This window comes from Gavia stellata, unplaced genomic scaffold, assembly GCF_030936135.1.
Source record: "Gavia stellata isolate bGavSte3 unplaced genomic scaffold, bGavSte3.hap2 HAP2_SCAFFOLD_59, whole genome shotgun sequence".
In the NCBI taxonomy this organism is placed as follows: domain Eukaryota; kingdom Metazoa; phylum Chordata; class Aves; order Gaviiformes; family Gaviidae; genus Gavia; species Gavia stellata.
In genome coordinates, this window is record NW_026776859.1 from 340,595 (window position 1) to 353,952 (window position 13,358).

The 13,358-nt window shown below is 54.4% G+C and overlaps 1 protein-coding gene across 1 annotated transcript; it reads left to right on the top strand.

Moving 5' to 3' along the window:
- The first annotated feature begins 7,897 nt into the window (after window positions 1-7,897).
- LOC132321347 (olfactory receptor 14A16-like) lies at window positions 7,898-8,833 on the top strand. Its single transcript, XM_059834854.1, has one exon. It carries the CDS (start codon window positions 7,898-7,900, stop codon window positions 8,831-8,833), a length of 936 nt encoding a protein of 311 aa, XP_059690837.1.
- The last annotated feature ends 4,525 nt before the right edge of the window (window positions 8,834-13,358 follow it).

The window sequence follows — 13,358 nt, forward strand, 5'->3', positions numbered from 1 at the left end:
AAGACACTCCTGTGACCCCGATATGTTGGGATCAGTGCAGATTTGTCTATTCAAAAGAGAGCATTTGATTCACTTTGTTCCTTTGCTTCCTTCTGTGATTTCTGGGAGCTCACGGCTTCAGTGTGAGACTCGCTGTGAGTGAATATGGACGAACAGAGCGTGGGGCAGGGAGTGCTTTGTGGGTTCTTGGGATCTGTGCTTGACACAGCAATGTGTTTTTATTGGCCTAAGGGCATCCACTGTGGAAAGTGGACTGCCTTGGCTTGTTAGTGAGTTTTGCATGTTAAGGAGCCCTCTGGTGCCAAGTTCACAGAATCACAGAATCACAGAATCACAGAATCACTACGGTTGGAAAAGACCTGTAAGATCATCAAGTCCAAACTAAAAAAAAACAAAACAAAACAAAACAAAACAAAAAAAACCCACACAAACAACCCACGCAAGCCAACCACCACACAACAACAACAGGGCACAACACACCAAAAACCAACCCACCCAACACCACACAGCACCATGCCCATCAAGCTACATCCCACAATGCCACATCCACACGCTCCTTGAACACCTCCAGAGAGGGTGACTCTACCACCTCCCTGGGCAGCCTATTCCAATGTTTCACTACTCTCTCGGTAAAGAACTTTTTCCTAATATCTAGCCTGAACCTCCCCTGGCGCAACTTGAGGCCATTTCCTCTAGTCCTGTCACTAGTCACTTGGGAGAAGAGACCAACACCCACGTCTCTGCAACCCCTCTTCAGGTAGTTGTAGAGAGCGATGAGGTCTCCCCTCAGCCTCCTCTTCTCCAGACTGAACAACCCCAGCTCCCTCAGCCGCTCCTCATAAGACTTGTGTTCCAGACCCCTCACCAGCTTCGTCACCCTTCTCTGGACACGCTCCAGCACCTCAATGTCCTTCTTGGAGTGAGGGGCCCAAAACTGAACACAGTATTCGAGGTGCGGCCTCACCAGCGCCGAGTACAGAGGCACGATCACCTCCCTACTCCTGCTGGCCACACCATTTCTGATACAGGCCAGGATGCCGTTGGCCTTCTTGGCCACCTGGGCACACTGCTGGCTCCTCTTCAGCCGGCTGTCGATCAACACCCCCAGGTCCTTTTCTGCGGGGGAGCTTTCCAGCCACTCGTCCCCAAGCCTGTAGCGTTGCCTGGGGTTGTTGTGGCCAAAGTGTAGAACCCGGCACTTGGCCTTATTGAACTTCATCCGGTTGGCCTCAGCCCATCGATCCAGCCTGTCCAGATCCCTCTGCAGAGCCTTCCTACCCTCAAGCAGATCAACACTCCCTCCCAACTTGGTGTCGTCTGCAAACTTGCTGAGGGTGCACTCTATCCCCTCATCCAGATCATCAATAAAGATATTAAACAAGACCGGTCCCAAAACTGAGCCCTGGGGGACTCCGCTTGTGACCGCCCGCCAGCTGGATTTCACCCCATTCACTACAACTCTGGGCTCAGCCATCCAGCCAGTTTTTAACCCAGCGAAGAGTGTACCTGTCTAAACCACGGGCCGCCAGCTTCTCCAGGAGAATACTGTGGGGAACAGTGTCAAAGGCTTGACACTGTTCCTGAACTGCAGATACTGCAGGAAGGTTGAACAAGGCTCTGGAGAAGTAAAAGTCAGCACACAGCCTCCAGGTTTCTGAGGGTGTTAGTGGGCCCCAGCGAGGGCCATCGCTGAAGAGGCCATGGAGGGAATGACCAGAAAAGGGACGATCCCTGGGGGCTGCTGAAGCAGGAACTCAGAGGCACTGGTTACAGGTGGAAAATCAAATGTGGAGGCAACTGTGAAAGGCCTTCATGCATTTCATCAAGGAACGAGTAGATGTGGCACTGCAGGACATAGTTTAGTGGGCATGTGGTGTTGGGTTGATGGTTGGACCTGCTGTTCTTACAGGTCTTTTCCAACCTTAGTGATTCTGTTATTCTGTGATCAAGCAGGATGTTCAAGCCCTGACCCCCTAGGAATGGGGATCTGTTCCATCATGGCATGCTCAGGGCTGCTGCTGGGGGCAGTGAGATGTGGGGGCATGTGATGCCAAATGCGGGACAGCAGGAGGACTCCTCTGAGGCTCTATGGAGTGAGTGGGTGGGTGAAGAGGCAAGAAAGCGCTGGAGCTGTAGGGACCTGGTGTTCTCTTGGGGACCTCGGTGGAAGAGACAGCGGCCATAGTCGAAAGGACAAGGATTTCAGTTCTGTTGGGAGGTGCCAGCCCCAGCAACGGGGCCATCCCCACCACAGGCTGTCCTACACTGCCCGATGCCTCTGCCTCTTCCTTTGAAGATTTTATCCACCACCCCTGCTTGCCCACATCACTGTCACCCCATGAGGTTCCTACTGGTCCATCCCTCCAGCCTGTCTATGTCCCTTGGGATGGCCACCCTGCCCTCCAGTGTAGTGTCTGTTCTCCTCAATGTGGTCTCTGCTACAAATGTTATGAATAATCCCTCTCTCAGCTCCTCCAGGTCATCAAAAAGATGTTAAACAGGGCAGGTTGCCGGGTAGACCCCAGCAGGACCCTGCTAGCCAGATGCCTGCAGGCAGAGAACCACGCATTGACCACGTACCTCTGAGCCCACCTGTCCAGCTCGTTTTTACCCATCTACCTATCCTCCCATGCAGACCATAATATCCTAACATCAAATATTGTGGGGGATGATGGCGAAAGCCTTGCTGACCTCCAGGTAGAAGACAACCACTGCTCTCCCTCGTGCAGCAATCCTCTCCTTTCTTCAGAAAGAGCAAAGAGGCTGGCCAGGCACAATCTCCCCTGGGTAAATCCCGTCACCTTCCTTTCAGACACCCAGAAAGGGGATCCGAGTGGACGTCCTCGGGGGCACAGCCTTCTGTTCCCCTGCTGGGCATTTTTGAAAGGTGCGTACAATGTACAAAGGTGCTGCCAGTCATCAGGATGTTCCCCAGTCTCCATGACCTTTCAGAGGTGATGGAGAGTTTTCTCCCTGTGACAAAGGCCAGCTCGCTCAGCTCCCTGGGATGCCGCCCCTCCAGCCCCAGTGACCAGAAAGGATTGCGCTTGCTCAAGTGACCCCTGACTTGATCCACATCCACTGCTGGTTCTTTTCCTCCAGAGTCCTGCCTCAAGGCGCAAAGGCTTGGGAGACCTTGCTGGGGAAGACTAAGACAAAGGAGATATAGAGTATCTCAGAGCTGTCTACACCTGCTCTTACTAATTTCAGCAGTGGCCACACATCGTCTTTGTTTTTTCCTAAAACTCTTTCTGGAAGGGCTAACAGCTCCACTTGATGCCCTCGAACCTCTTGCAAGGGTCCACACCAGGGAAGCTTTGGCTTCCCTAAAGCCATCCCCATTTCTAAATTTGTCCCTGAGTCCTTGCATCCACCTCCGGAATGCTTCTGTTTTTCTATGGAACTTCTTAATGAGTTCCTTCTTTAACGGAGCTGCTCTCCTGAAATGTCTGGTTGTTTTCCTGCTTAGCGGTCTGGAAACGCCTTGTGCTTTGAAGATGCTTTCCTGAAAGAGCAGCTGTACGGAGCTCTCCTGCCCATGGGCTTACAATTAAAAATCCCTTGAAGAGGCTAAACTCTTCCCCCACTATTTCACGGTCACTGCAGCCCAGGCTCACACTGGTTTTCACATCCCTCATCAGCACTGCCTCTTTCGCAAGGACCAGATTCAGGCAAAGATCACCTTTGTTGGCCTGGCACCTGTGCAAAGAAGTGGTCCCAAGAGACCCCAGACACCAGCTGCACAGTCTGCATCCTGCTGTGCTCCCCTCCCAGTGAGTGTCGGGGTCATTACAGTCCCCAACAAGACCTGGGGCCATGGATCTGGAGACTTCCATGGCTTGCTTAAATAAGCCTTTCTCCTCTGCCTTCTCCTGATTGCAGGTTCTGAGGGCCTGTGGTGGAGGTGAAGCTGATCTCCAGGAAGACGAGGTGCTGCTGAAAATGTCCTTGGCTTTGGACACGCTGTGATCCAGGAACACGGTGACAATCATTCACCTCTTCCTTGACTGTATCATCAAGGGGCTGAGCAAAGGCTTGTTGAAAGAAGCACCAAGAGAGTTAGGGAGCAGCCAAATGATTGGAGCCGCCCGTGCGATGGGCTTCCTGTTCATGCACTGCTCTGCATCAGCTGGATGAACTTGGGTCAGACCTTGCCTCACTGCAGGGCTGGGATTCAGTCGCTGGCCAACAGAGCCCGAATCTGCCGGAGATGCCACCTGGGCTTGCACAAAGGAAGCGAACCTGTCGGCAACGCTGCCTGGGGTGTCTGTCCCGCATCCCCTCTGAACGGGAATGGCTTTCCCATAGGTCCTGTGCTGTCCCTGCCAGCCACAGGCCGTTGTGCTGGAGAGCCCTGGCATCTCGTGTAGCACTCCAGGCCTGTGTGTGGCCATTGAGCAGCTGCCCTGAACCAGGTTAAGCACTGGGGGATGTCCTTGAGACAACTGCCATTACAGTCCGTGGAGATCTAGGAAATACAGCTGATGGGGAAGAGAAGGAGAGGGACTTGGCTCCATCTGGGCAGCTGACTACCTCTGTAGGTGCTGTGGACATAAGGGAAAGGGAAGGTTTTAGTTCTCCTAACTGTAAACATCTGCTGTCATTTCCCTCTACCAAAGGAATTCCCCTCCAGGCTCCAAGAGGATGCCCCCAGATGCTGCCTTGTCTCTCAGCATTGCTCCATTAGAGCTTGCACGCACCTGCACATAGCTTGGAGAAGCTCTGGTGTCACCTCAAATGTCACCAGGTGTTCCCACCTGAACAACTCCCTCAATCTCCATTTATTGGCCTAAGAGCTGAGCTCACATGCAGGTGCCTATTCTATGTGCACAGGGGAACAGGGGCAAGAGAAATACCATAACCTGGGGGACTGTGGTGTGCCTGGGAGCGAGCTGAGTCCTCTTCCAGCCTCAGGACATCAAACCCAGGATGGGATGTCTTGAATGACTCAGGTGAATCCCTTCCCTCAGCAGGGTTAGAGGAGATCCCTCCCTGTAAGTTTCTGGGTGTCCTGTCTAATGATGGGACAAGGAAAGGGGATTCTCATGCCTAAGTGTATCTCTGAAAGGAGAAATGTCACAGCTAGAAAGAAATCCCTCTCCCCAGCTGCGGGAGGGAAGATGAGTGATCCCTTCAGCTGTTTCACAGCAGGTTCCCCTGGAGCCCCAGGGACACCTGGAGGGAGCCCAGAGGGGGCAGAGAAAGTGCCGCCTTGGGCTGGTCCTCTGCTGCTGAGCTGGGCTGGGCTCCTGGGATGGAGGGAGGGAGCTGATGGCAAGCGGGCAGCGCTGCAGAGAGACAGCTCTGCCCAGGAGCAGGGCTGGGGGCACTGCCTGCAGGCACCGAGGGGAGAGGAGGGAAGTGAGAGAGAGGTTAAAGGCAGATGTGAGTGGAAAGACCTACAGAGCTCACTGGAGCAGAAATCTTCACAGCCCTTGACATGGTAAGGCTCTGGGTGCAGAACAACGCACATGAGTGTTCTGGAGGGATCTCCTAGAGCTGGCATATCCCATGGTTGGTGCAGTGGAGAGGGACAGGCTCCAGAGCAGTGATTCTGCGCCGCACCATCAGAGGGACAGGGCATGACACCTCCACTGTCTCAGGGATGGCTGCAGGGTGTGAAGGTGGGTGTGCAGCCAGGGGTGCCCAGGGCTGTCCTTCAGAGCAGGGTCCCTGTGTCCCAGGGGCTGTGTGCTGGGGCAGGGACGCTGCTGTCTGCCAGGGTCAGCACTCAGCCTGCCCGGGGAGCTCCCCACGGCGCTGTGGGGAGAAGCTGTGGGTGGAAGGAGTGACCCTCATCAGGGCAGGGTACTTCGGCTGTTGAGAGGGTGCTGCATGGGTCAAGGCTGCTCACAGCTTCAGCTCTACCTCTTGACCTTTCTAAGGGGACTTCTCAAGAAGCACATCAGCTCAGCAACAGCCTCCCCTTTCCAGCCATGTCAGGTTTTCTGTGATCAGGTCTTTGGCCCCTGCACAGGCAGAGATGCCCCTGGCAAGTGCTCTGCTCCTGGGAGGTGTTTGCTGGCAGAGGTGAGCGCAGAGCAATTGGGATGGGGTGTGTGAGCAGTGACCGGGAGTTGAGCTGGGGACAGGGAGACGGCTCCTGGCAGGAGCAGCTCCAAGCAGCAGAGACACGGGCAGGGAGTGAGAGGGAGCTGCTGCCAGAAACGCTGGGGAGGCGGATGTGGGCACCTCCCTGCTGTCCCCGCGGCTCAGACCCCTTCCCCTGAGCAACTGAGAGAAGGGCAACGACGGTGGTGAGGGGTCTGGAGCACAAGTCTTCTGAGGAGCGGCTGAGGGAGCTGGGGTTGTTCAGCCTGGAGAAGAGGAGGATGAGGGGAGACCTTATCACTCTCTATGATTTCCTGAAAGGGGGTTGCAGAGAGGTGGGTGCTGGTCTCTTCTCCCAAGTGACTAGCGACAAGAGGCAGTGGCCTCAAGTTGCACCAGGGGAAGTTCAGGCTGGATATTAGGAAAGATTTCTTTACTGAGAGAGTCATGAAACACTGGAACAAGCTGCCCAGGGTTGTGGTGGAGTCACCATCCCTGGAGGTGTTCGAGGAACGTGTGGACATGGCATTGCGGGATATGGTTTAGTTGCCATGGTGGGGTTGGGTTGGTGGTTGGACTTGATGATCTTACAGGTCTTTTCCAACTTCAGTGATTCTGTGATTCTGTGAACTCCTCTCTGGTCTCCCTTCCCAGCCTAAGCAGAGCCTCTGCCCTCAAGCCCATGGGGTCTCGGGCAGGCATTGCCCCTGCAGCAGCCAGAGCCCAGAGAAGGACAAACCCCTGATTTCCAGCTCTCTTGGCATGTCCCTCCTCCCTTGGCAGGATTTCACTGCCATCCCCTCCTGCCTGCGCTGCCCTCGCTCTCACCGCTGGCTCCCCTGAGTCAGTGCAGGGAGCGGGGCTGGCAGGTTCAGCTCCCGTCCAGATGCCGACCCTTTGGGTCCTGCTATGCAGATGTGTCTATGGGAGCAAAGAGCCCACGTCTCCTCCGGGCAACTTTAGGACATTCAGCTCTTTCCCTGGGGTGTCCTGATGGGCCGCAGGGTGTCCTCCAGAAGGGCACAGCCCTCCCATAGGATCTCTGTGCTGCCTGGGATCCCCACGGAGAATGCACCTCGGTGCCAAGGCCATGGAAATGCTGCTGGGCAGCTGCGTGTGGGCAGCTGCAATGACCCCTCCGTGTCCCAGTCTGGGAGGGAGAGATGAGATCCTCCTTAGGTGCCCTGAGAAAAGGCGCGGAGTCTGTCATCTGCTCTTTGAACCTGGGTTCCTCTGCACTCAGCAGTGTCCAGTGTCTTTTTAGGGGAACACCTGAGTGTGATCATCCTCCAGCTCCAGGCTGCCAGCACAGGGCAGCTGAGAACAGGAGTGATGGGCAGAGCAGCTCTCCTCTCTCTGCACAAAGGGACCGTCCCTTTGCCTCTCAGGACCCACCGGATTTCTCTGGGAGTGCATTAGAAATGCCAGGGATTTCAACCAGCCAAACCCACTCCTCAGTGAGGAAAGTGCAACTAGAACAAGATAAACAAAACAAAATCCCCTCAGCTCTGACCTGCAGTTGGGCAAATTGCAAACAACAATTCCGAAAGCTCTTTGGTATATCACGAGGGCGTTTAATTTGCTATCACTCTGCGTTCCACGTTGCCTCTCGCTGCACAGCAAGAAGGACTCCTCAGGAGCCCATTACAGAGTCCCTGCTCCCAATGGTCCCCTCAGGCAGCAAAACCCAGAGCTCAAGTGAGGGAGCTGCAGAGAAGACTTCCTGAAAAGAGAGTCTGAGTGGGGCGTTGATATGAAACATGCAATATGTTTTGCTCAGAGAAGTCTGCCTTAACTGAGTACTGTCTTTTCCTCCGCAACAGAAAACCATACCCAGAGGCATGAAATGTCCAACCACAGCTCCACCACCCAGTTCCTCCTCCTGGCATTTGCAGACACACGGGAGCTGCAGCTCTTGCACTTCTGGCTCTTCCTGGGCATCTACCTGGCTGCCCTCCTGGGCAACGGCCTCATCATCACCGCCGTAGCCTGTGACCACCACCTCCACACCCCCATGTACTTCTTCCTCCTCAACCTCTCCCTCCTCGACCTGGGCTCCATCTCCACCACTCTCCCCAAAGCCATGGCCAATTCCCTGTGGGACACCAGGGCCATCTCCTACCAAGGGTGTGCTGCACAGGTCTTCTTTATATTCTTCTTGTTTGGTGCGGAGTTTTACCTTCTCACGGTCATGGCCTATGACCGCTACGTTGCCATCTGCAAACCCCTGCACTACGGGACCCTCCTGGGCAGCAGAGCTTGTGTCCACATGGCAGCAGCTGCCTGGGGCGGTGGGTTTCTCAATGCTGTGCTGCACATGGCCAATACATTTTCACTACCACTCTGCAAGGGCAATGCTGTGGACCAGTTCTTCTGTGAACTTCCCCAGATCCTCAAGCTCTCCTGCTCACGCTCCTACCTCAGGGAAGTTGGGCTTCTTGTGGTTAGTGCCTGTTTATCATTTGGGTGTTTTGCTTCCATCGTGCTGTCCTATGTGCAGATCTTCAGGGCCGTGCTGAGGATCCCCTCTGAGCAGGGACGGCACAAAGCCTTTTCCACGTGCCTCCCTCACCTGGCCGTGGTCTCCCTGTTTATCAGCACCAGCATGTTTGCCTACCTCAAGCCCCCTTCCATCTCTTCCCTTTTCATGGATCTGGTGTTGGCAGTGCTGTACTCGGTGGTGCCTCCAGCAGTGAACCCCCTCATCTACAGCATGAGGAACCAGGAGCTCAAAGATGCGCTGAAGAAGCTGATTCAATCAGTAGTCTTTCAGCAGCAATAAGCTGCCCATCTCTCTTCACAAGTGATTTCCAATTCATGGCAGGAACCTCCTGTGTTTGGGCATTTTTTCTGCGACATTCGTATTTGCCCAGAAATGTCTGCATCCACTCCACTTCTTCAGAAGCACAAACCCAGCCTGTCTGACCCAGAGGCTTTTGCATGTGTCTGGCATGATGGCACAGCTGGCCTCCCGTGCTCCATCTCTGTAAGAAAAGGGGGGTTCCTCAGTGCCGGTGTCTGGAGGTTGGGTTCTTCTTCCAAAGCTGAGGTCAGGCAGAGGCTGAAGAAGTTGTCCCCATGAGGCCGTGCTGCTGTGCTGGGCTTCCCCACGGTCTCAGGGGTGGACAGCATGGGGTGATGTGTTAGGGAATGGGACTGGAGAGAGCTGTCTCTGGTGGCCGCGCTAATCGGCCACTTCCAGCAGCGGCCACTCGCCACGGGTTTATGGGTGAGTTTTGCTGCACGGCCATTTCCCACCTCCTGCCGTGCTCAGTGCCTGCACTGGGGAATGGCCAGCCCTGCTCGACCTCTCTCCTTGTCCAGACCCCGTCAGACGCCGGAGCAGGGATGTCTGCAAAAGCCCACATGGGATGCAGACAGCACTGGGTAGGTTCCAGGGCCTGGAAGAGGCTGTCTCAGGTTGGAGGAAGAGAAGGGGGACAGGGCATAAAGGGATGGCAGGGGGATCATGCGCGAGAAACTGTTCCTCACACCAAATACAGCCTTTGCCATGCTGTGTCTGCACAGCGGGGCTGTGGGACCACGTATGGGGCAGAGGGGCTGGCCCGACACAGGGCAGGACGCTGCCGGGGGCCGTGAAGCAGCTGCCGGGGGGTCACCACTTGGAGTTGGTGGCTGCAAGGAAAGTCACGAGCAAAGGGCAGAGCTTCACTTGCTGTGTTAGAGACCAAGGCTGCAGAAGGAAAATGCAGGGCTGCTGCTGAACGAGGACGGTGCTCTCATAACCAGCAGACGCCGATGGGGCTGAGGAACTCAATGCCTTCTTTGCCCGAGTCTTTGCCGAAAAGGTGTCCCAGGCCCCTGTGCTCCATGAAGGGGTTCAAGGAGGAGGAGAGCACGTGTTGGCAGGAACCTCAGGAAATCCCAGAAGGACAAAGGCCAGTTTCTGCCCCTGCAGGGGACTCACTGTGGTGATGGCACAGGCTGGGGGCTGCCAGGCTGGGAGCAGCCCCGTGGGACAGGTCTTGGTGGGCAGGGAGCTGGACAGGAGGCAGCGTGTGCCCTGGCAGCGAGGGAGGCCACCAGCATCCTGGGCTGTACGACCAGGAGCGCGGCCAGGAGATCGAGGGAAGGGATTCTCTGGAATACTCCATCGGGATTTCAGACCCCCATTCAGGAAAGATATTGTCAAGCTGGAGCGGGTTTAGCAAAGGGCCCTCAGGACAGCCAGGGACTGGAGCACTTTGCCGGTGAGGAGAGGTGGAGGGAGCTGGGCTTGTCCAGCCTCGAGAAGGGAAGGCTGGAGGGAGCTCATCACAGCCTGCTGGTACCTGCGAGGAAGTCGTGGAGAAAACAGAGCCAGGCTCTCAGTGATGGTGCATGTGCGTGTTGGGAGGGAAAAACCAATGAGCTTTCAGCCTGGATATAAGGAAAACCTTTTCACCATGAGGCTGAGCTCCTCACTCCCGGGCTCTTGCTTCCAAGCGAACACCCTCCAAGATGAAGTCCCAAGTGTGGATCTGAGGCTAATTTGGCCCGAGATACCCTCCTGACAGTGAGGTATAGATAAAGCCAAGCAAGATTCAATTACTTTGACCTCCAGTGCTGTCCAAAAAGGCCTTGTAGAGGCATGGAAGAGGCTGAAGATCTCATTGCCTCACTTCCCTACTCCTTTCCTCACTCTCAGCATGTTTGTGGATGACACATGACTGGGGGAGCCCTCCATTGAGTAGCCGGCGGGGAGGGGAACAAGACAATGCCCAGAAATAGCTCCCACATTTAATTACTCCATAAATCTTTACTTGGAGTTCTCTGGAAAGACAAAACAGGTAGAGGAAGGAGAAAGGGCAAGGAGGCTGAAGAAGAGATGGGAAATATGTCAATATAGACAGAGTAGGTTTTCAGAACAACATTGCTCCACTCAGAGCACTGGTAGGAAATGTCTTTTGATTAACAGCTCTGTATTAACATCTTGGCAGAGCGAGATTATTGTAGTGTACGCAGGTGGTCCTCCCAAATAAAAAAGTAAAAAGAAAAAAAAATTACAAGAACTCAGCCCAAATATCTGACATTCTGAAAATGGAGATGGTTTTCAATTATTGACTAGAACAATTTTTAAGTAGGTTTCAACTCAAGACTAAGACCTACATTCAGGTCTGGATTCATTTGTCCACATACAGAGCTGTCCGAGCTGTCCTGGGGTTCCAGAAGTACCCAGAAGGTGATTGGAAATGTGATCCAGGGCTCCCTTCCGGCGCATGAGCTGGTCACCACGAAATCTCCAGGCCTCTCGCTTGAGACAACTTCTTTCTCTCCATTTTCTACAAAGGGAAGTCTGGACAAGGCGATTAGATGTAAACATCTGCATTGAGGTGCCTGGTGTTGGATAAGGGCAATCTTGTCCCTTTCCTCACCTAAAATAGAGTGACCATTCATGTACCCGGGAGGGAATGGGAAGGGAGTGTGTGTTGCTGATGTAGGGACTCCGAGCAGCATATGGGTACTTCGGTGACCCCAGGGCATCTGAGATAGCAACAACGGACAAATGTGGGCAAAGGAGTTAATCAAAGGAATTCGCTCCATCACCTTCCCAGGGACTGAAATGCAGCTGACCAGCCTGTAGTTCCCTGGATGATCCTTCTTGCTTTGCTTGAAAATGGGTGCAACCTTTGCCTTTTTCCCATCACCAGAGAACTCCCTGCTTGCCCTGGCACTTCAAAGATGATCAAGAGCAGCCTTGCAACGACAACGGCCAGCTCCCTCCGCACCCCTGGGCACGTCCCCTCTGGTCCCATGGACCTGTGTGTTCCCAACTGGCTTAAGTGCTCCCGGAGACACATCTTCCACTGCCATGGGTGCAACCTTGCTAGCACAGATGTTGGCAGGAGACTCGAGGACCGGGGAGGCCTCCGGGCAGATCTTACCAGACGAGGATGGGAAAAAAGCAATGAGGTTCTCAGCCTTTTCCAGGTCTCGTCACTACATATCCTGCCCCACTGAGCCATGAGACTCTCTTTTCCTCAGCTGACTCCTTGGGCTGCCAGTGAACTTCCAGAAGGCCTTCTGGTTGCTATCCCTATTCCTTGCTAGTTCCAGCCCCAGCTGAGCTTTGGCTTTCCTGCCTCCATCCCTGTCCCCCAAGGCCATGGCTCTATCTGCCTCCCGGACAACCTGTTTCCTCTTCCAGCCCTGTGCAATGCCTTCTGGTGTTTGAATTCTTCAGCCAGAAGATTCCTGTTCATGCTCCTCAGCTGGAGCAGGGGGAAGAGAGTGAGGAGGAAGGAGCGGCAGAGACGATGTGTAATGAACTGACCGCAAGACCCTACGAAGCTCGGCGGGGAGGAGGTGGAGAAATCAGGAGTGAAGTTGAGCCTGGGGAGAAGGGAAGGGTGGGGGGAAGGTGTTTTAAAGCTTGGTTGTATTTCTCATTATCCTGCTCTGATTTGCCTGGTAATACATTAAATTAATTTCCCCAAGTCAAGTCTGTTTTGCCCATGACGGTAATTGGTGAGTGATCTCCCTGTGCCTATTTGACCCATGAGCCTTTTGTCCTATTTTTCTCCTCCTGTCCGGCTGAGGAGGGGGAGTTTTAGAGCGACTTGGTGGGCACCTGGCATCCAGCCATGGTCAACCCACCATATCCACCAGCCTCCAGCTAAGCCATGCACAACTCACAGAACATCAGACTGATATGTTTCTGGGCTTTCCTGTTGTTGTCCCTAAAGATCCAAGAGGGGTCCATGGACCTTGGATCTCGGATTTCCAAGATTCTTCCAAGCATGAGCTGAACAGCCTGAAATCTGCTCCCCTGTAGTCCAAGGCTGTGATTCTGCTGTTTGCCTTTTTTCTCTGCCATGGTCACTGCTGCCATGGCTGCCCGCAGCACTGACATCCTCACCCAGTCCTGTCTTGTTAGCGAGTATCAGAGTCCAGCCCTAGTCAGTCATCAACTGCCTGTGACAAAAAAGGGAGGGGTGAGGCAAGTGAAAGGGACCTGTCTGGGCGCTGGCTCTGAGGACACCTCTGTTAGGGCCACCCAACCTTCTGCAGCAGGCAGGAGGGCAGGCCACGCTCATGGACACCCTGCTCAGCCCTCTCTCCTCGGGAGCAGACGTGACACCAAGCAGCATGTCACCTCAGAACCACACCTGAGACTTCAACTTGGAGGGGGTTCACCTGGCAAGAGCAGCCCAGGAGTGAACTAATAGCCAGGCTGTGTGGGGGCTGATCAGGTGTCTGGAAGCCAAGACAATGAAGGAACCAAGTGACTTAAAAGTGCTGTGAGGATTAATTACAGTGAAGGAGGGTCAAGACTCCCTGTCAGCTGCAAGAGGAGCCTGTACGAG

Coding starts and splice junctions, on each gene's coding strand:
- LOC132321347 (XM_059834854.1), top strand. CDS start 7,898: ATGTCCAACCACAGCTCCACCACCCAGTTCCTCCTCCTGGCATTTGCA.